This window comes from Pithys albifrons, chromosome 1 (genome assembly GCF_047495875.1).
Source record: "Pithys albifrons albifrons isolate INPA30051 chromosome 1, PitAlb_v1, whole genome shotgun sequence".
Taxonomy (NCBI): domain Eukaryota; kingdom Metazoa; phylum Chordata; class Aves; order Passeriformes; family Thamnophilidae; genus Pithys; species Pithys albifrons.
In genome coordinates this window covers 84,414,787-84,431,767 of record NC_092458.1, presented here as the reverse complement: position 1 = coordinate 84,431,767, position 16,981 = coordinate 84,414,787, and the positions used below count along the sequence as shown (strand labels likewise).

At 43.4% G+C, this 16,981-nt stretch overlaps 1 protein-coding gene across 1 annotated transcript in view; it reads right to left on the bottom strand.

Moving 5' to 3' along the window:
• Positions 1-16,981, bottom strand: part of GDPD4 (glycerophosphodiester phosphodiesterase domain containing 4) — a 38,598-nt gene that overhangs the window by 6,093 nt on the left and 15,524 nt on the right. The window contains exons 2-12 of the mRNA XM_071557176.1: positions 16,564-16,772; positions 15,852-15,955; positions 15,009-15,102; positions 10,117-10,176; positions 8,283-8,381; positions 6,230-6,323; positions 4,527-4,672; positions 3,942-4,024; positions 2,935-3,085; positions 2,024-2,248; positions 1,073-1,230 (exon numbers count right to left, since the gene is read on the bottom strand). Coding sequence (XP_071413277.1) covers positions 1,073-1,230; positions 2,024-2,248; positions 2,935-3,085; positions 3,942-4,024; positions 4,527-4,672; positions 6,230-6,323; positions 8,283-8,381; positions 10,117-10,176; positions 15,009-15,102; positions 15,852-15,955; positions 16,564-16,746 — 1,397 coding nt within the window. The 5' untranslated portion in view covers positions 16,747-16,772. The remainder of the gene's footprint in view (positions 1-1,072; positions 1,231-2,023; positions 2,249-2,934; positions 3,086-3,941; positions 4,025-4,526; positions 4,673-6,229; positions 6,324-8,282; positions 8,382-10,116; positions 10,177-15,008; positions 15,103-15,851; positions 15,956-16,563; positions 16,773-16,981) is intronic.

The window sequence follows — 16,981 nt, the reverse complement described above, 5'->3', positions numbered from 1 at the left end:
TCTAGTACCTGAAGAGCCTACAAGAGAACTGGAGAAGCACTTTCCACAAGGGCATGGAGTGACAGGACAAGGGAGAATAGCTTTAAGCTGGAAGAGGAAAGGTTTAGATAATTTGGAAGAAATTCTTGAGTGTGAGGCTGGTGAGGCACTGGAACAGGTTTCCCAGAGAGGTTCTGGACTCCTCATCTCTGGAGCCAGGCCAGGCTCTGAGTAACCTGGTCTAGTGGAAGGTGTCCCTGCCCATGCCAGCGGGGTTGGAACCAGATGACCTTTAAGGTCCGTTCCAACCCAAACCATTCTGTGATTCTATGATTCTACAATTTTACATCCCGCGACAATTGTAATTGAGAAAACATGAACATTACTCTCATCCGAAGGATTAAACTTCTTCCTTTCTTCCTCTTTTTGACTGGATTTCAATGAGTTTGTGCATTAACAAGAGCAAAAAATGCTATTTACATAGAGAGAGCTGGATAGGTAAAGCTGGGGAGTTGTGATTTCTTAGGGGTTTTTCCCCATGTGAGAGAAGCATTTTGGAAACTCCTGCAATGCAAGTGGAGCCTTCCATCATAGAAATGACATTTTCAGTGTGTCACATACCAGAGAGTACTGGTACTAACAGACACAGGAAATGATCTCTCCAAAACACCAGCAACAAGAGGGTGATGGTTTCTCACCACAGCATTAAGCACTCACACTGATGTTTGTGGAAGAGCCATGGAAGGTTAAACCATTGCTCATTCTCTATGACTCAGTGTTGGTGGGACTGAGGATGGCATGAACAGAAAGACAAGAATCAGGAGACAGCTGTGTTATTCTACCAGAAGATCCTCAGATTCTGATCAGTATGGAATTAGGGGCAGAGGCCATAATTACATGTGCCAGTCAACAGTAGAAGTGAACTGCAGTCTGTTACCCCTAAAATACACCAGGGATGGCCACTTGATCTAAAGGACCTCTTCACAAAATGCTATCCATTCTGGAACTGGTCACTGGAGGGAGACATTTCCCCATGCATGAGGCAAACATAGTCCAGCTGCAGTCCAAAGACTGTACTTGGGCCTAAACCTACCGGATATCTTCACTGGACATATCAGTGTAGACTAGATTGAGTTTGACAATATTGTTCTTTAAGAGGTCTTCAACTGGTGCCTTACTGCCGATAGTATGCTGAAACCCAGGAGCAACAGATTGAACAAAGGACCTCACATTGTTATTCAGCCATAGGACCTGTGGGCAACAAGAGGAACCAGTGAATTCTCAGTACAAGGATTCATGCCCTTAATGTACCCGACTGTTCACACAAACCCAGTAAAGATAACGTCTTGAGGGGCTTAACCCAGCATGTCAAATGGCATGTTTCTCCCAATGATCAAAGAACATTTGGATGTGGGGTTAAAACTTGCAAGACACTTTCATGAAGAAATAAGTATCCACTGTTCCTTGCTTATCAACTAGAAATCAGTGAGTACATTTCACAAAGATGCAGTGTTGGAAATGAATGAAAAGATAGCTTTGGTTTATGGAAAAGGCAACAGAAAATATTCTGTTCTCTCATTCTTCCAGCATGCAAGAAAAAATCTTTAGTAGATACAGATCAGCATAACTCCCTGGACATCAACTGGTATTTAACCTGATTCACATGAGTTTAACATTCATCCATGGCCAGAGGGAGGAAGGTAATATTCCAATTCTGTATTTTAATTGAAGCCAGGAGTTTTTATGCAATATATGAAAAAAGCATGGGTAGCAGGGAGCAAACTGACAATTATTACAATTATGAAAGGGCACTGTTTGCGGGCTAATGCATCAGCTGGTACACATATTGCCCTATTTCCTTCTGCTGGTTATACCATTTTGTACCTGATGAGGAACTAATAGTAGGAATATTACTCTAAACAGTGCCTTTTAAAACAAGTGAAATGCAAGGGGCCAACTTTGTGCAGGTGAAATCATGCAGGGTATGAACCCAAAACCCCAATTTGGAGAGCAATAAAAAGGTATATTTAGTGAAGTACCCTACCAGATGAGGTCTAATCCCCGACTCCTTGAGAATGACTGCCAGGATTCTGCTGATCCACGAATTCCTGTACGGATGTTTCTCTGGAGGGCGGTAGAGATCAAATATCACAAGTTTATTGTGACTGTCTGCAAGGCGCAAGAAATCACTTAGTTTGTAAATGGACTGATTCATTGCCTGGTTTTGATCTGCCTTTGACAATGAGCCCATGAATGAAAATGGTTTGTCCTAGAAATAAAGATTTAAAAAAAAAAAAAAAGAAAGGAAAATCAATCAGGCAGTTTTCTCTGTATGTGAAAAACTCTTATTTTCTAGGAGGGAAAAGGTTTGACATCAATCCTCAACAGGTGGGTATATTTTACTTTGCTTATCTCTTCTACATAAATAACAGGGGAAATCAACCTGGGCTCTGAGGACACTGCTTCTGGAACCTAAATTGAATAGTTCACAGATAGCTCTGCTGTGCTGCTCTGTCCCATCCTGCTAGCTCTGAATGTTATACATAGCACATTGCAAAAGTAGTTCCTGTCTTCTCCCCCAGCCCATGGATTCTGGTGCTGCCATGATAAGGTGACACAACACCCACCAGCCAATTGTTGTAGGTCTCCCATGCCTGAAGGCCAACTGGACAAAGCAGAGAGACCCAAACTAAAGGATTTCTACTGACTTCTTTGTGTTTTGTCTTGACCAGTGATACCTCTTCTAACACTGATGCTGTTAAGTAATAGGCAGCTGGTGTCTCTTCTACATCCAGTTAGTCACAGAATCATAGAATAGTTTGGATTGAAAGAGACCTTTAGCACTCATCTAGTCCAGCCTCCCTGCAATGAGCAGGGAGATCTTCAACTGGATCAGGTTGCTCAGAGCTCCATCCAACCTGACCTTGAATGTTTCTACCCCTTTATGACACTTACCTTAAGGAACCATGTTCCAGCATTCAACTTCTGTAGGGTATCCCAGGAGAATAATGCAGCATTTTGATCAGTTTCATTAGGGTAAACCTCTTTGATGTTAGTTGTCCTCTTCAAGGTGGTGTCATGCATGAGGAAAGGAACCCCATCATAGCTGTTGGAGAGCAAGAGTTCAGGTCATCTGGGGTGCAGATTTGTTCAAGGCGTAAGCAGACTCATTCCAGGTCAGAAGAATGTAGGCCACCATAACTGCTGCAGCATGGCCTCCCTCAGTTCAGAAGGTGTGATAGAGAGGAAAGATGAGGCTCAAAACACCAGCCTATTTCCAGCTTAAATACTACTAGGTGACCTCAGAGAACTCATGCCTGTCTGTGCCTCGGTCTGCTTAAGGGCAACATGGAGCTGGTGACCTCTGTGGCTGCCAACTCACACAAAAATGGGTAATAACTCATGGTTGAAATCTTTTTGCTGACATCAAGTGTTTCTATGTTTTTCAGAGAACTGAAGTCTATAAGCAGATAGTGATGGAAATGCAAAATTTTCACTTATATAAGGGTCTAGGTAAGAATATGCAAGTGTCAGTGTTTTTCTCATTCAGTGTCTGGAAAGTGCTCATTCTGCACAGGATGTTAGCAGTTCATGGCAATGAGCCCAGCAAACAAAGGTAATTAAAGATCTAATAATAAGGATAATGCTGTCATAATCTGAATGCAATTTTCTATTGGTTTGCTTACCTCACTGTGACCTGAAGTCAGACTAGAGTAGTGACTTGTCTTTATACTCTGTCAAGCATTTAAAATATACTGTAGAAATAATGATTGTTAAATCAATAGCTGCAGCTTATTGACTTGCTCGAGAACAGCCATGCCCTACAGCCCCTGCCATCACATGCCAACTGAGGGGCCCTGTCCCAGCCATCAGTAAAACCCAGTTGCCTGGAGCTGCATGTCTCCAAAGACAACTCTTAGAAGAAGTAGCATATATTTTGAGATGCCGTGTTTTGCACTCACCTAATGGTGACATCTGTTTCCAGACCATCCGCACCATGCTCAATTGTCTTCTGAAATGACATCTCAGTATTTTCTGGTGCCAGCTGAAAAAGAATTGCATGAAGAGATAATTTTCAAACACTCTGGAGGACACTAAGTGCTTTCTGTCTCTTTGTTACACCCCTGGTTTTTATTAAGGGAGCATCATTATATTGTTAAAGTCTACTGTGCGTTTTCTTCCACTTTAGCCAAACCCATCTTGTTGAAGAATCATAGAAACATGAGATGGTTTGGGCTGGAAGGTACCTTGAATATCATCCCATTCCAATCCCCCTGTCATGGGCAGAGACACCTTCCACCTTTCACTAGACCAGGTTGCTCAGGGCCCCATCCAGCCTGGCCTTGTCCCTCAGGAACAACATTGTCCTTGGAAGCAAACCCATGCAGTAGTGCCTTTGGCACACAGTCCCAACCAGACAAGTCTCCCCTTCTCCCCTCCACAGATTTCATGGCAAAAAAACCCAAAAAACAAACAACAGAAGATGATGATGAAGGTAAAAAGACACAGGATGAAGAAATTACATAAAATAACTTCTCCAGACCTACCATTGGTGCTCCACGGTGTCCAATAAGGGCTGGCTTTGGTCCAAGTGTTCCCATCTCTCTGATGCAAGGAGAGTACATCCCCAGAGGTATCAAGAAAAGAAAGAGAAGGATAGCCAGGTATGGACCAATAATTACCACCTGAATAACTGAAAGAATTTGAAGGAGGAAGGCTAGAGTTAATTCATGAGGTAATATGCAAGTTTGCCTTGCCACTTGACCTTTAATACAGCCCTCCAGCTCAGTAGCTCTTGGGCTTTGTCCCATCCCTTTTTCCACCCCTTCTTCCCCTAATTTTCACTTTCTCTCCAAACTGCAACCCCGGAAAACAAAGTGGTCAAAGCAAGGACTTATGCTAAGTCAGGACTGCAGGTTTTATGCTTTAATTACATCTCACTATGCCTTACAGCAAGACATGGCCATGATTTCTTTTTCTTTAGAGGTGGTGCAATGAAATATCCTCCATCTGTAGAAAAACAATCCTCAACAGAAGAACACTAATTTTTTTTACTCAGAGAAGAAGAAGCACCATTCTAAAGTTTCATTTCCAAAGAAGAAGAGGAGGAACATTTCTCCTTAGCAACTATGTTACATCTCCTCATGGTGAATGCTTCCCTGGTTCATTCAGATTGGTTTTAGTGACCTCCTGTGTGTGACCTGAAGAATCCTACAGACTCTAAGAGCATGGATACTGCACCTCAGAAACTTGCCAACTCATTAACCGTGGTCTTCTCTGGAGTCTGTTGACACATTGCCCAAGAGTCCCAGAGACCCTTCACCTCAGGAACCAAAACAGTTGATCTGAGAAATGAGCACCTATGTACCAACACCTCTTTCTTGAATGGGTACCACCATCCCTCTACATGTTGCACCAGTGGCCCTGAAGGAATTTGGGCTTCAACTAAGATGATGACTGAGCTAGGAGTACATCAGGCATGGTGATATGTAATATCTAGGATCCCTGCATATTCTCCTCCAACCTCCCCAGCTGCAGTTCAGTAAGAAAAATCCTGGACAGGAAAAAAATGCCTTTACCAGCCCATTATGTCTATGATTTTTCTTGCAAATCAACATCTGCAGATGGGTGCCACAAAGGTAATTTTGGCTATATGAAGAGACAAGGTCAGAGAAAACAGCTAGTCTGAGTCAGGCTTTTCTGCAGTTCTGGCATCTGGTTTTGTCCTTGCAACACTTGGTCATACTTCCTATAGGTGGACAGGAACTTCCCATGACATAACACTAGGAACTGACCAAAAAGCTCTTTCCTCTACCTCTGGTGGCTTATCCTGAGATACACTAGTCTGCAATGGTTTGACTGACTAGACTGGAGATCCCTTCTGACACAGCTAAGCTATGTACAGCAATCAAAAATCAGCCAAGAGAGCTGCCACTGGCTGCCTTCTCCTGCAGAGGGCAAAACAAATTTTCATGCATGACTCAGAATATGTCTGCTTCTGCTCATCTCCATCTCAAGGCAGGTCACTGCCTCAGTACAAGACAAAACTGCAAGGGGGCATGCAAACCAGTAACACACTGGGACAGAGACAGGACAGTGCACAGTCCAAGCCCCAGCCCTGCTGATTTCCCTGAAATATGCAGAATTTAAGTCTCCTTAAGCTGGAGTGCAGGTGTGGGAGGAAAAGGCTCCTGCACACCTCTTTCCCATCTGTTGTCATACAGGGGAGCAGGAAGCAGAGCTGCTCTACCTTTCTTATCTGCTCTGATGGCATGAAGAGCCACGGGCCAGGACAGGAGGACCATGATGGCGATTGCCCCTATGTGGAGATAGGGAGCTGTGATCTGGTAAGGAGAGAAAAGCATTTTAGTCGAAGGATAAACTGTGGAGACAGATGGAAACAAACCCAGCACAGCTACAGCCTTACATCTGGATGGGCTTCTGCTACAGATACCAGCAGTTCAACCACTCTCTCACACTTGTTTTGGACCCACCAAACACTTCAGAACTTGGAGGAGAGACATGTGGCCCTTTACTGCTTTCCTTTCTTTTAAGTCAGCTGAAGGGGACACAGCTGCCCTCATCCATGCCCCATTACTGCTATGCCATAATCTGTGGGGATCTTCCAGTTTAACCCAATCTAAACCATTCTAATCAAATCCCATCCAGGTAGTAGTTATCTCCACACCACACTGCAGTTAAATCATTAAACTGATGTCAACAAACCTGAGTGATAAAATGTGGTATTTACATCTGTATGAAACTAACTATTGTGGTATAAGAGAAGCAGACATATTAGACAATATCACTGGAGAGATATAGTCATGAGATTTGATTTCTTTACTCCTAAAGATTAAATAAGAAGATCATAAACTCAGGATCACTTCTGTGGTTATCAAGAATGCATGACAAGAGTTGGAAGTCAAGCAGAAACAGTTTATCTACAGATTCCAAATGGCTGTTGGTATGACATGCTTTTCGTAAAACTAGGCAAATCTAAGCAAGAAACCAGTCGATCATTTTCTCATGCCCTGTGGTGAATGTTCCAGCTAGAACTAGGAGCTGTTAAGGTATGTGCTAGGGGAAAAGAAAATCTGTCTAGATGCAAGTCTTTCCTATTGCTTAGTCCTGATGCTGATTCTCTAAGCTGAATGGGTTGCAAAGCGCATCAGTCATTGAGAGATGTTATTGCATGTGATACTGACTGCCTCAGACACTTAATACCAACATCCCTTGACCAGAAGCAGGATTCAGTTGCACAGAGGTGCCATCTGAGATGTCAAGAATACACGAGATAGATTTGCAGGGCTAATGGATATGACACAGCATCTGCAAGAGATTCATGTGCTTTGGGAACAGCAGTTGGAGGCCATCTTAAAGGGCATGGACACCTGAAATAAACAGCACCTGTGGAGAACCCAAAGGCTCTTGTGTCTCCTTCTCATCCACATCCCCTCACGTCTGTCCGGGGAGGAGAAGCTGATGGTTTCTCATGACCTTTGCCAATGCACAGACCAATGGTTAGCAAACTCTACAGAGCAGGAATGTGAAACTAACCACACCCTACAAACATCACATCTTTGCAGTCCTGGCCTTCCTAAGAACTGAGCTACACAAGGAGAGGTAATAGACCTAAAAACATAGAATCATAGAATTGTAGAGTCGTTTGGATTCTTCAAAGCAGCTATGTAATCACAGGCTACATCCTTCATCCTTCCCAATACAAGTAGCGATCTGGATGCTCAGACACTGAACAGCACTTCGTAGCTCTAAGAGTTGAGAAGGCAGCAACCAAGCACTCTGACCTCCTGCATCTGGCATGTTGTCCCACCTGACATCAGCACTCTCCACCTGCTCCCCAAAAACTCAGTGCTGTCCTGCCCCCCAGAGATGAAGCTCTTCTGATTTACAAGACTGAAATTATGCTAACGCTAAATCAGCTGTATTGCCATAAACTGAGGAGCAAGAAAGTTCTTGCTCCAGCAGTGCTACCAGCCAAAGGGGTCTGATTTATCTGCCCTGGACAGATGACATTTAACAGTAAATCAACATCATTTTGTGGAAAAAGAAAGGCTATAACTTCCCAAACTGAGACACATAGCTTGAATCTCAGCCTCAGGTCTTGGATTCCTTTCTCCCAATGGGAAATGTTAAGTCATATTAAAAGTTTACTTAGAACCACATAACCTTCCAGGAAAACCCACGTGAAAAATACCCACCATACAGAGTATCTTCTATCAATTTTCACAACATATTTCTATAAGCAAGTTTTTCTTTCAAACAGACCTCCCAGCCCCTCTTACCTGGAATGACAGGCGGACAGTTTTCCAGTGATCTCCCCAGAGTGCACCTAATGCAAAGAGGCATGCGATAGAGAAGCCCAGGACAAGAAAAGTACCAATCTGGGGACACAAAGACGACATAAATCAGCTTCAGCATTTCTGCACAAGGTGTGGCATCCATCTGAGTCACAGGCTCATTTAAGCAGCTTGGTAAATTATTCAGGATGCATGAGATTGACTACACCAGTTCAGAGATGGAGAGATCCAATGGGGCTAAAACTAGACCAACAATGCTATCAGTTGGCTTTTCTGTATGGCAAGACTGGTCTCAAGAGTAGGTTACTCAAGTAAGTCAGCCCTTGAGACTCTCTCTATAATCATTGGATAAAGAGGCATTTCCAGAGGCAATCCATTCCTGCTTGCAGCATGATGGACTAAGTCTTTCTCATTTGACACAGATGGAGCCTGTAGGTGATCAGCTTACATTAAATCCCTAACCTGCAGATGGAATTCATCACTTCTAAAGTCAGAAATGACAAATTCCTTCCAAAAGGGACAGCAACACAACTTCCTTATGCTATGAGCTGCTCTGCAACAGGCTTTAGCAACAAACAGTGCCATACTTAAGAGGTGAGAGTTCACTTTTTAACCAAAAGGTGAGGAGGTATCTCAGTCTATTCTTCAGCTTCTTGTTCGGTTTGGTACCAGCACGGTGGTGTTGGCAGGCCCTTCTTGGTACATCATTATCTGCTGACAACAAAGGACAAGCAGAAATTGCACCAAGGCCCTATCATTCTTCAGAGGATCTTTTACAGATCAACACCTTAATAATCTATCCCTAATCTCTTGCACCCAAAAATACCTTTTTTTTTTACAAGTTATTCTACATTTTTCTGGTTCTTCTGGAATCTAGTTTTCAATAGTAAAGATCCCTCAGTTTCCATTACTTAAAGAAAGAAATACAGGATCAGTATCCACACAATCAGATATTCCTTTCCACTGCAGGATTTGCTATCACATTACATTCTACCCTAGACTGCATCGCTACAGGTGTGTTTCTTAAATGCTTCACATAGCCTCAAGAATTACTTAAGGATGATGATTGTAACACACAATTTTGCAGCAACAAGTCTCTGAGGATTTGTTTCTGTGCCTTCAAAACTCTGGGTGGCATTTCCCAAACCACAGAATAGAATTAGAAAATTTTAGAACAGTTTGGGTTGGAAGGGACCTTAAAGATCATCTAGCTCCCGTTATGGCACAGATGCCATCCACTAGATCAGATTGCTCAGGGCCCCATCCAGCCTGGCCTTGAACATTTCCAGGGAATCATTCAAAGACCAAAAGGCATTGGGCACCAGGCTGCCTTGGAAAAGCCATATTTCCCTTCTGCATAGAGAGCAGACACTTTTTCACTGTTGCTGGAATCTGCTGCAGAAAATCTTGCTGTGCTTCTCATGGAAACTTCGATTTTGACTTCATGTTACCATATGTAAATGTGTCAAATATAGACATCTTCACCTGAATGACTAACTGCAGGCACCTTTCAGAGTCAGTGAGGAAGAAAGGTTCTTTGGGTGTGACTCATCTCATCTGAATTTAGATGCCTATGACCAGCTGGATGAATTGCATCCTCAGAGGATTCATTTCCTTGCACTGAGTGCAAAGGCAATTTGAATGATCAGTTCAGGTGGAAATATCATGGTTTTGGGTATCTAAATCCTCAAAAGATAAAGCTCTTCCCTCTCTTCCTTCTACCCCATAGACTAACAGGTTTTTCATGCAAAGTAATACCACAGATTCAATTAATTTAAAGTACAGATTAGAGTTATCAGAAAGCCCTGACTGTCCTCACCTTGTGACTCCAGTGCAGGTACAGCTGCTGGCCTTCTGCAAGCAAACACATCGCAAGGACCTGGGAAATCAAGAAGAGATTGTATACATCCTGGTGGAAGATGATGATGTGTGTTCAGTGAGGTACTTCTGGAATTACTTTTGAATTGTGAAGTTACTTTACTCTAGGTGTTCCTCTACACTGTCAAAGCTGTTTTCAGGACAGGTACATGCAGAGAAACATATATTGCTACAGTAAAAATGCTTCTGAAATTACGAAGCACCTGTCAAGACTGCCCTGCAGGGGCAGGACTGATCCTGCAGGATCAAAGACTTTTTCATGGGTAACAGATAACTGGGCACTTTGGGGTACTCACTTTCAATGATTTTTCTTTGTGAGTTCAGACTCTGAAAGAGGAATAATGGCCAGGGTCAACTGCTATTGGATAAACCAATACAGCACTAACCCTGATTACATTCTGTGCATTCGTTGTGATTAGAGGAGGCATATCAGCCTCACAAGAGAGGTCAGGGGGAAAAATGCCTCCAAAACAGCACAAAACCACAGACCAGACAGCAAAGGAGGCAATGCTCGCACAGTAACCACAGGGAATGCAAGAGATAGGCACATCTCAGACCAGAGAAAACTATCCTTAATATTAAATTACCCTATTTTTTGGTAGTTGGCATGTTCCTTCCCTTTGCTGGCAAGTTGGAGCCCTTGGGGAGGGTTCCTGAGAAGTATGGTGCAAACCCCAGCCAAGACAGGGGACAACCCAAGATGCCTTGAACACCCACAAGCCAAGGACAAGGAAAGTCAGTCCATGGCTCTGATGAAGTTTCTTCACATTATTCCAGACCTAAGCAACCAGTGAACCTAAGCATAAAATTCACCAGGAAAAGCCATTTGCTGCTGTGAAAAAGCACAGGTCTATGTTCAGGAATCTGAATGCCTGGGGCGAACTTCCTGACCACTGTAAAGGATAATCTGGGGAACCAGTATTACCAACTAACAGAGCTTAGACAAAAGTATCTGTTAGTAGGAATCAGTGCTCCACTGAGGAGGATCATTTATGACACAACTCCCTCCAGACTGCAGCATAGTGGGATTGTATGAACAAAGACTTAGGGGAAGAGGGTCTTCTCTCCTGAAATATAACTGCAAAGGAATGTAAATTGTTTCCCATCCATCTATAAAAACACTCCCTTTCCATGATCATGCTGATTTGAAGCAAGTTATAAGGCCAGGCTGGACGTGGCTTTGTGTAACGTGGTCTAGTGGAAGGTGTTCCTGCCCCAGACAGGGAGCTTGGAACTAGATAATCTTGAAGGTCCCTTCCAACCCAGATCATTTCATGATTATGTGATTCTATGATAAGCTCAGCAGTGAATACAGATCAGCCTTTAAATTCTTACTGACACATTGGGTTCCTTTAATGGAATCCTATACGCAGTACATGATGAGTAACACTGGGAGCAGTTCAGAGAGAACTGAAATACTGCTAGAGATGTTAAGTCAGCCCCATTTAAATAACCTATTTCAGGGGAAAAAATGAGAGAAAAAAAGACACTTTGTTCCTGTTCTGCAAGCAGCGTTACACAAAGACCTGGTCCTTGCATACAGTAAAGCCAAACACTTGGAATCTTCTGAGCTGGAAGGGACCACAAGGATCATCAAAGTCCACGTTCTGGTCTTGTATAGGATCATACCAAGAATCACACCATGTGCCCGAGAGCATTGTCCAAATGTTTCTTAAACTCAGGGCACTGTGTCAGGCTTGGTGTTGTGACCATTTCCCTGGGGAGCCTGTTCCAGTGCCCAACCACTCCCTGGGTGAAGGACCTTGGTGACGAACAAGGACATGGAGGCAGGCACATAAACATTTGTCTCACCAGGAACAATTGCTCACTTAGATGTTCACAACAGCTGGATTCAGGTCCTTACATTCACTTCCTGGCAAATATATAGTAACTCAGAACTTATCTGGTACCTTAGTCTCTTAGGGATGGAGGCTTGAAGTCACTCTTTGGATTTCAGTGTTAGTGTACTAATTTGAGTTCTCTCAGTCTACAAATGGAGAGGTCACAACACATCTGAACCTCTATACTTTGTACAACCACAAGTCACCTCTCCACAACCCTTAGAACAAACACGGTTGAACTATGGAGAGGAAAATGCTAACTGTTGGTGTCTGAAAGTCTGAACAAGAAAAGGTTTTTCTTCTCCACTGAGCATAAACAGTTCTGCAATTAGATCCCTCAGCTTAACCTTTTAGCCCTAATGGGGATGAGAAAATTGTCTTGGGGAGTGAATAAACAATTGAATTAATAGAAATTAATTGTCTGAAAAAATGACCATGATGTATGTGGATGGAGATCATCTTTGTACGGACAGCTAGGGCTATTTTGTGCAGCGTTTTCTTCAGCCACTTGTGGCTGGTGGTCAGAAGGGCATATGCTTCAGTGCTTCACAATAAGGTCATGGAAGCAGGGTTTTGGGCTTCACTTGGGTGCTATCACTAAACAAAACCAGAGCACCCACTGGTTGCTATAAAATCTTTCGGCTCCAACAAAGGCATCAGGGTGCTCAGTTTCAGATGTGACAGGCTGCTCATGCAAAACACCATAAGAAAACATCACCTAGGTGAAGGTCTCCAGCCACTCCTGCAACATGTGTGGGGATAGTTTCCATCCAAAACTTGGAATATAATTCATTGTGGCAGCAACCTATTTGGCCATCAGTTGTTTGAAATGTATGAGAAAAATCCAGATATCATATAGTATTTGTATGATAGAATTATTTAGATGTGGAAGAGCTGAGTTATACTCACTAGACTGTGAGGTTCCCATTGTTTTGCCGTGATAACTTTCCTCACTCCTTTTTCCTTCAAGACCTAATCCTATTTAAGTAACAGCCTCATGCCTCTCAACACCACCGCTCAACACAGATGCATGCAGAAATCTAGCCATATAAGACATGTTGGCATGGTGATGCAATCAATCGAGGCATGTGTCTGTAGAAACACCAAACAGCTTTGGTTGGGTCACTTAGCTTCATGAAAGCAAAGAGCAAATGGACCTTCACTGCAGAAGCTGTCCTCAGAGCAGAAGAACCTCTCCTGTAGTCTGATACCATGCAAAATATTTGCATTGTTTCAGGTTTATCCATGCTGCCCTTCTGAGGAAGGCAAATGTTGTTAGCCTCATTAGATAAAACTGAGAGACTTGAGAAGAGAAGGATGATGTATGTACACAATAAAGAGTGAGACTAGGACTGAACTAAACCATGTAGGACACCAATTTTCACCTCATATCTTCCCACTTCCTTTCTGGTTTTACTATTCCCATTACTGGAAATTTCAGGAAAATCCACAGCTTGGACACTGGCTGATGTCTGGATCCAGACAGAGCATGACTGAGCTGACACACCAGCCCTGGGGGATCTTGCTACTCAACCCAGGAAATCACATAAAGCCAGTTTCTAGCATGTCCTATAGGAGGTTGGTCTGATCCTCAGGTTGACTCCAGATCCACAGCCTGCTGAGGCACAATCTCAGATCTATCCAAGTCACATGAACATCTCTGGCAAAGCTCTGAGTTGCCCAAAGTAGCATTGTAACTATCAAACCACCTACACTGCTCAATGGCCACTGGAAGAGCCAGGTAGCCTTTGCTGAAATAATAATCCTTGAGCCCTGGAGCCACCAGGACGTTACAAAATCCTTGTAATTATTGTTGTTGTTTATCCTACCCAGAGCTCAGTTAGTCCACATCATTTGTCATGCTATTGATTGCTGTGGGCATGGCCAAGCAGCTGTCCAATTTATCACTTTGGGGGTTTTATTGCTAGCACTAGAATAACACCACTACTACTTGCTCTTCAGCAGGGACAAAGATCCCTAGAAACCATCTATGTTAGGCACTGCATGAACAAAGCCAAAACACATTTCCTGCCGTGAGCAATTTACAGACTGACTGTATGATGACACATCAAGGAATGGGTAAGAACAGAAGGAATGGATGATAAGAGCTGGTTGTCCTGGTCACAGAGGTGAGACAAAGCCATAACCTCACCCTCAGCACCTGGCATTTCAAAATGAAAGTTGGAGCAGGCATGAGACTGAATGTGGATTCCAGTGTCTGGAGTTAAAGTGATTTCTTACCCTATAGCTCTGGATGTAGAAGGTGGAAACACAGGTGCAGATCTGTCTTTATTTGGGAGCTTCCTTATGAGGGAAAGGACAGAGGAAAGGGATGAGTAGGTAGAAATTTTAGGGAAAGTTTGCATTTGGTATGTTTCTAGCAATAAAAGCAGACAGCAGATTAGAACTCCAGAGAAAATTTCATAGGACATGGAAAAGTGAAGAAAGCTCTTCTAGCATAAACTTCAGTAGCCTTTTTGTGACCACGACTGTAGTCTCTACCTGGAGAAAACCCTCCAGAGTGAGTCAAGAGAAAACTCCAGAGTGATCAAGACAGCTTCAGTGATAATATTCTTCTTCCTCTAAAGAACCTTTTTATCCAGGATTAGAAGTATAACTCAGCTGTGATGACGTATCACCATTACTACATGACTCAGAGCCACGTATGTCCCTGCTGCCAAAGCAACAATTTTTAGCTTCCCCTAAATCTAAATCCAGCCACTGCTGGCTCAGCTGTCCTTGGGTTCAAGGAGAGATTGGACACACTTATCAAAGGCAGATCATGGAAACTGTATCTGGCTCAGAGACCCCTGAGCTAAAACTGGTCATTTGCAGGTGGATATGGGGAGAAAATACCATAAACACTCACTGTGTTCCAAATCTTCCCCAGGTATCCACTGCCTCAAGATCATATGGAGGGCTAGACTGAACTTGGGTCTGTTTAGGTTTTAGGACTACATGTCAAGGTCAGCTTACAAGGAGCATTACTTACCAGTAACAGTGAGATGTATGTGAATAAGATTGCGGCCACAATCAGGATAACAAGAGACCAGAGGAACCAGAAGCCCAGATTCCCATAGCTATACCTAGAAAGCAATAAAATATTGTAATAGTGTTTGTGGTTATCACATGGACTGGAGGAGATGAACAGCCCTGTTCCTTGAAATTTTGAAATTTTCAAAGCAATAAAACAAAAAAAGAGGGAGGAATAACCCATCTTTTAACATGCAAAAGTGACCAAGAGCCTCCTTGCTAAAATCCCTGATTGCATTAACCACCAGACTAATACACATTATGACACCTTTCCTTCCCATAATATTAAGCAGTTTTAATTTAGTTTTAGGGGCCAGAGTAGCATAACTCTTGCCTACATACCACAGAAGGAAAGGATGTGCGTAAATCTCTGACAATATTTTCTTACTTTTGAGTCTGGGAACATGGAATTCTCTTCCAGTGAGTTGACTGGTGCAATGCCTCTGATTCCAGACACTACATTTCTTTAGGCGGGGGGAGGGAGGATGAAAAGGGACTCAGAGGAGGAAAGAGCTATTTAATCACTTTCACTCACAACTTTTGTAATGATGATTCTCTCCTTTCTTCCAGATTCACACTTACAACTATAAATTGTAACCAAGCAAAGGGCAGATGCTCAGCACCTCTGAAATCATTGGACATTCAATTTGGATGCTGCAACCAAGAGTTTAAAGTGGCAAATCTTTGCTTCATGGGTAAAGTGCCCTGTTGCAGCACAACTGCTGGGGAGGGTGCTCAACCCTTCCCAGTCACCTCAGTGACCTGCCCAAGGGGTGGGAGAGGAGGAAAAGATGGTACTTACCAGTCAAAGTTGTTGTAATCATTTTTCCCTTCACCCCACATGTACAGAAAGACCAGAGAAAGGCAGAAAGCTCCAATAAGCAATGGGAAGAACAGGCATTCCCGCTGGAGAGGGAGAGGAAGGACAGGTGGTCACTCCTGGCTACCCCAAAGGAATCAGTGCAAATGGCAGGTACTTTGAGGTTGTCCCTAAAACATGTGGCTTGGTGTTGGAAGTCTAACTGAAGTAAGAGAGGAATTCCCTCCCTGTCCCTTGTGACCAGGGTAATGTCCTCAAAGCGTACTAAGTAGCATTCAGTTTCAGAGAAAACTCATGAATTCACAAATGAACGGGATTTTAACCACCTGATATGAGAGGAAATTGCACTGTGCAACAGTTCTCTTTGCAATTCTTACTGCACACCCACCCCTAATGTTACTTCTTTAATTTGATTCCATGGCTCTGAAATGTTTCACTAACCAGGAGGGTTTGGTGCCAAGTCCTTCCCTGCCACCACACATTTGTTAGCTGCAGGGTGGCATAGACAAACTCAGCTTGCCACTGAAACACAGCAATTCATCAAGCACTTAGTGCAAAATCTAACAGCCCAACAGATCTTGGCAGCATCCAAATGATGTTGGGCTGGGATTCCATGACATCAACCCCTTGTCTGCTTGGACTGCCTTGGCCCTATATAAAAATCCACATCTGTGCTGGTTTTCAGCTAATTTACCATCTTGCAGCAGCATTTTCCAGGTTCGGTCCTTTGGCGCTGGTACCGCTTCCATCGGCAGCTGTAGAAACCAGCCAGGCAGGAGATGAAGGGCTGGTGCTCATACCTCTGCAGCAAGCGCCGACGTACCACCTTCAGCTTCCCAAACTTAAGCTTCTTGAGGCTGGTGGAACTGGCCTCCATCTGAGTGGTGTTATCTCATCTTCCTCCTGAAAGAAGACCACAGGTTTTACAGGCAGACTGTAGCCCCTCTTTCCTGTTGGGCAAGCTTTCCATATCAGAAAAAGGAGAGGAAGTTATCCCAAGAGTATGCTGAGACCAGCAGGACACAGCACTGAGGCCAACCCATCTAAATTATATATACCAAACTGAGATGTCTAACGGAGAAGGGTGGTCATTGCAAATCCCCTCAGCAGTC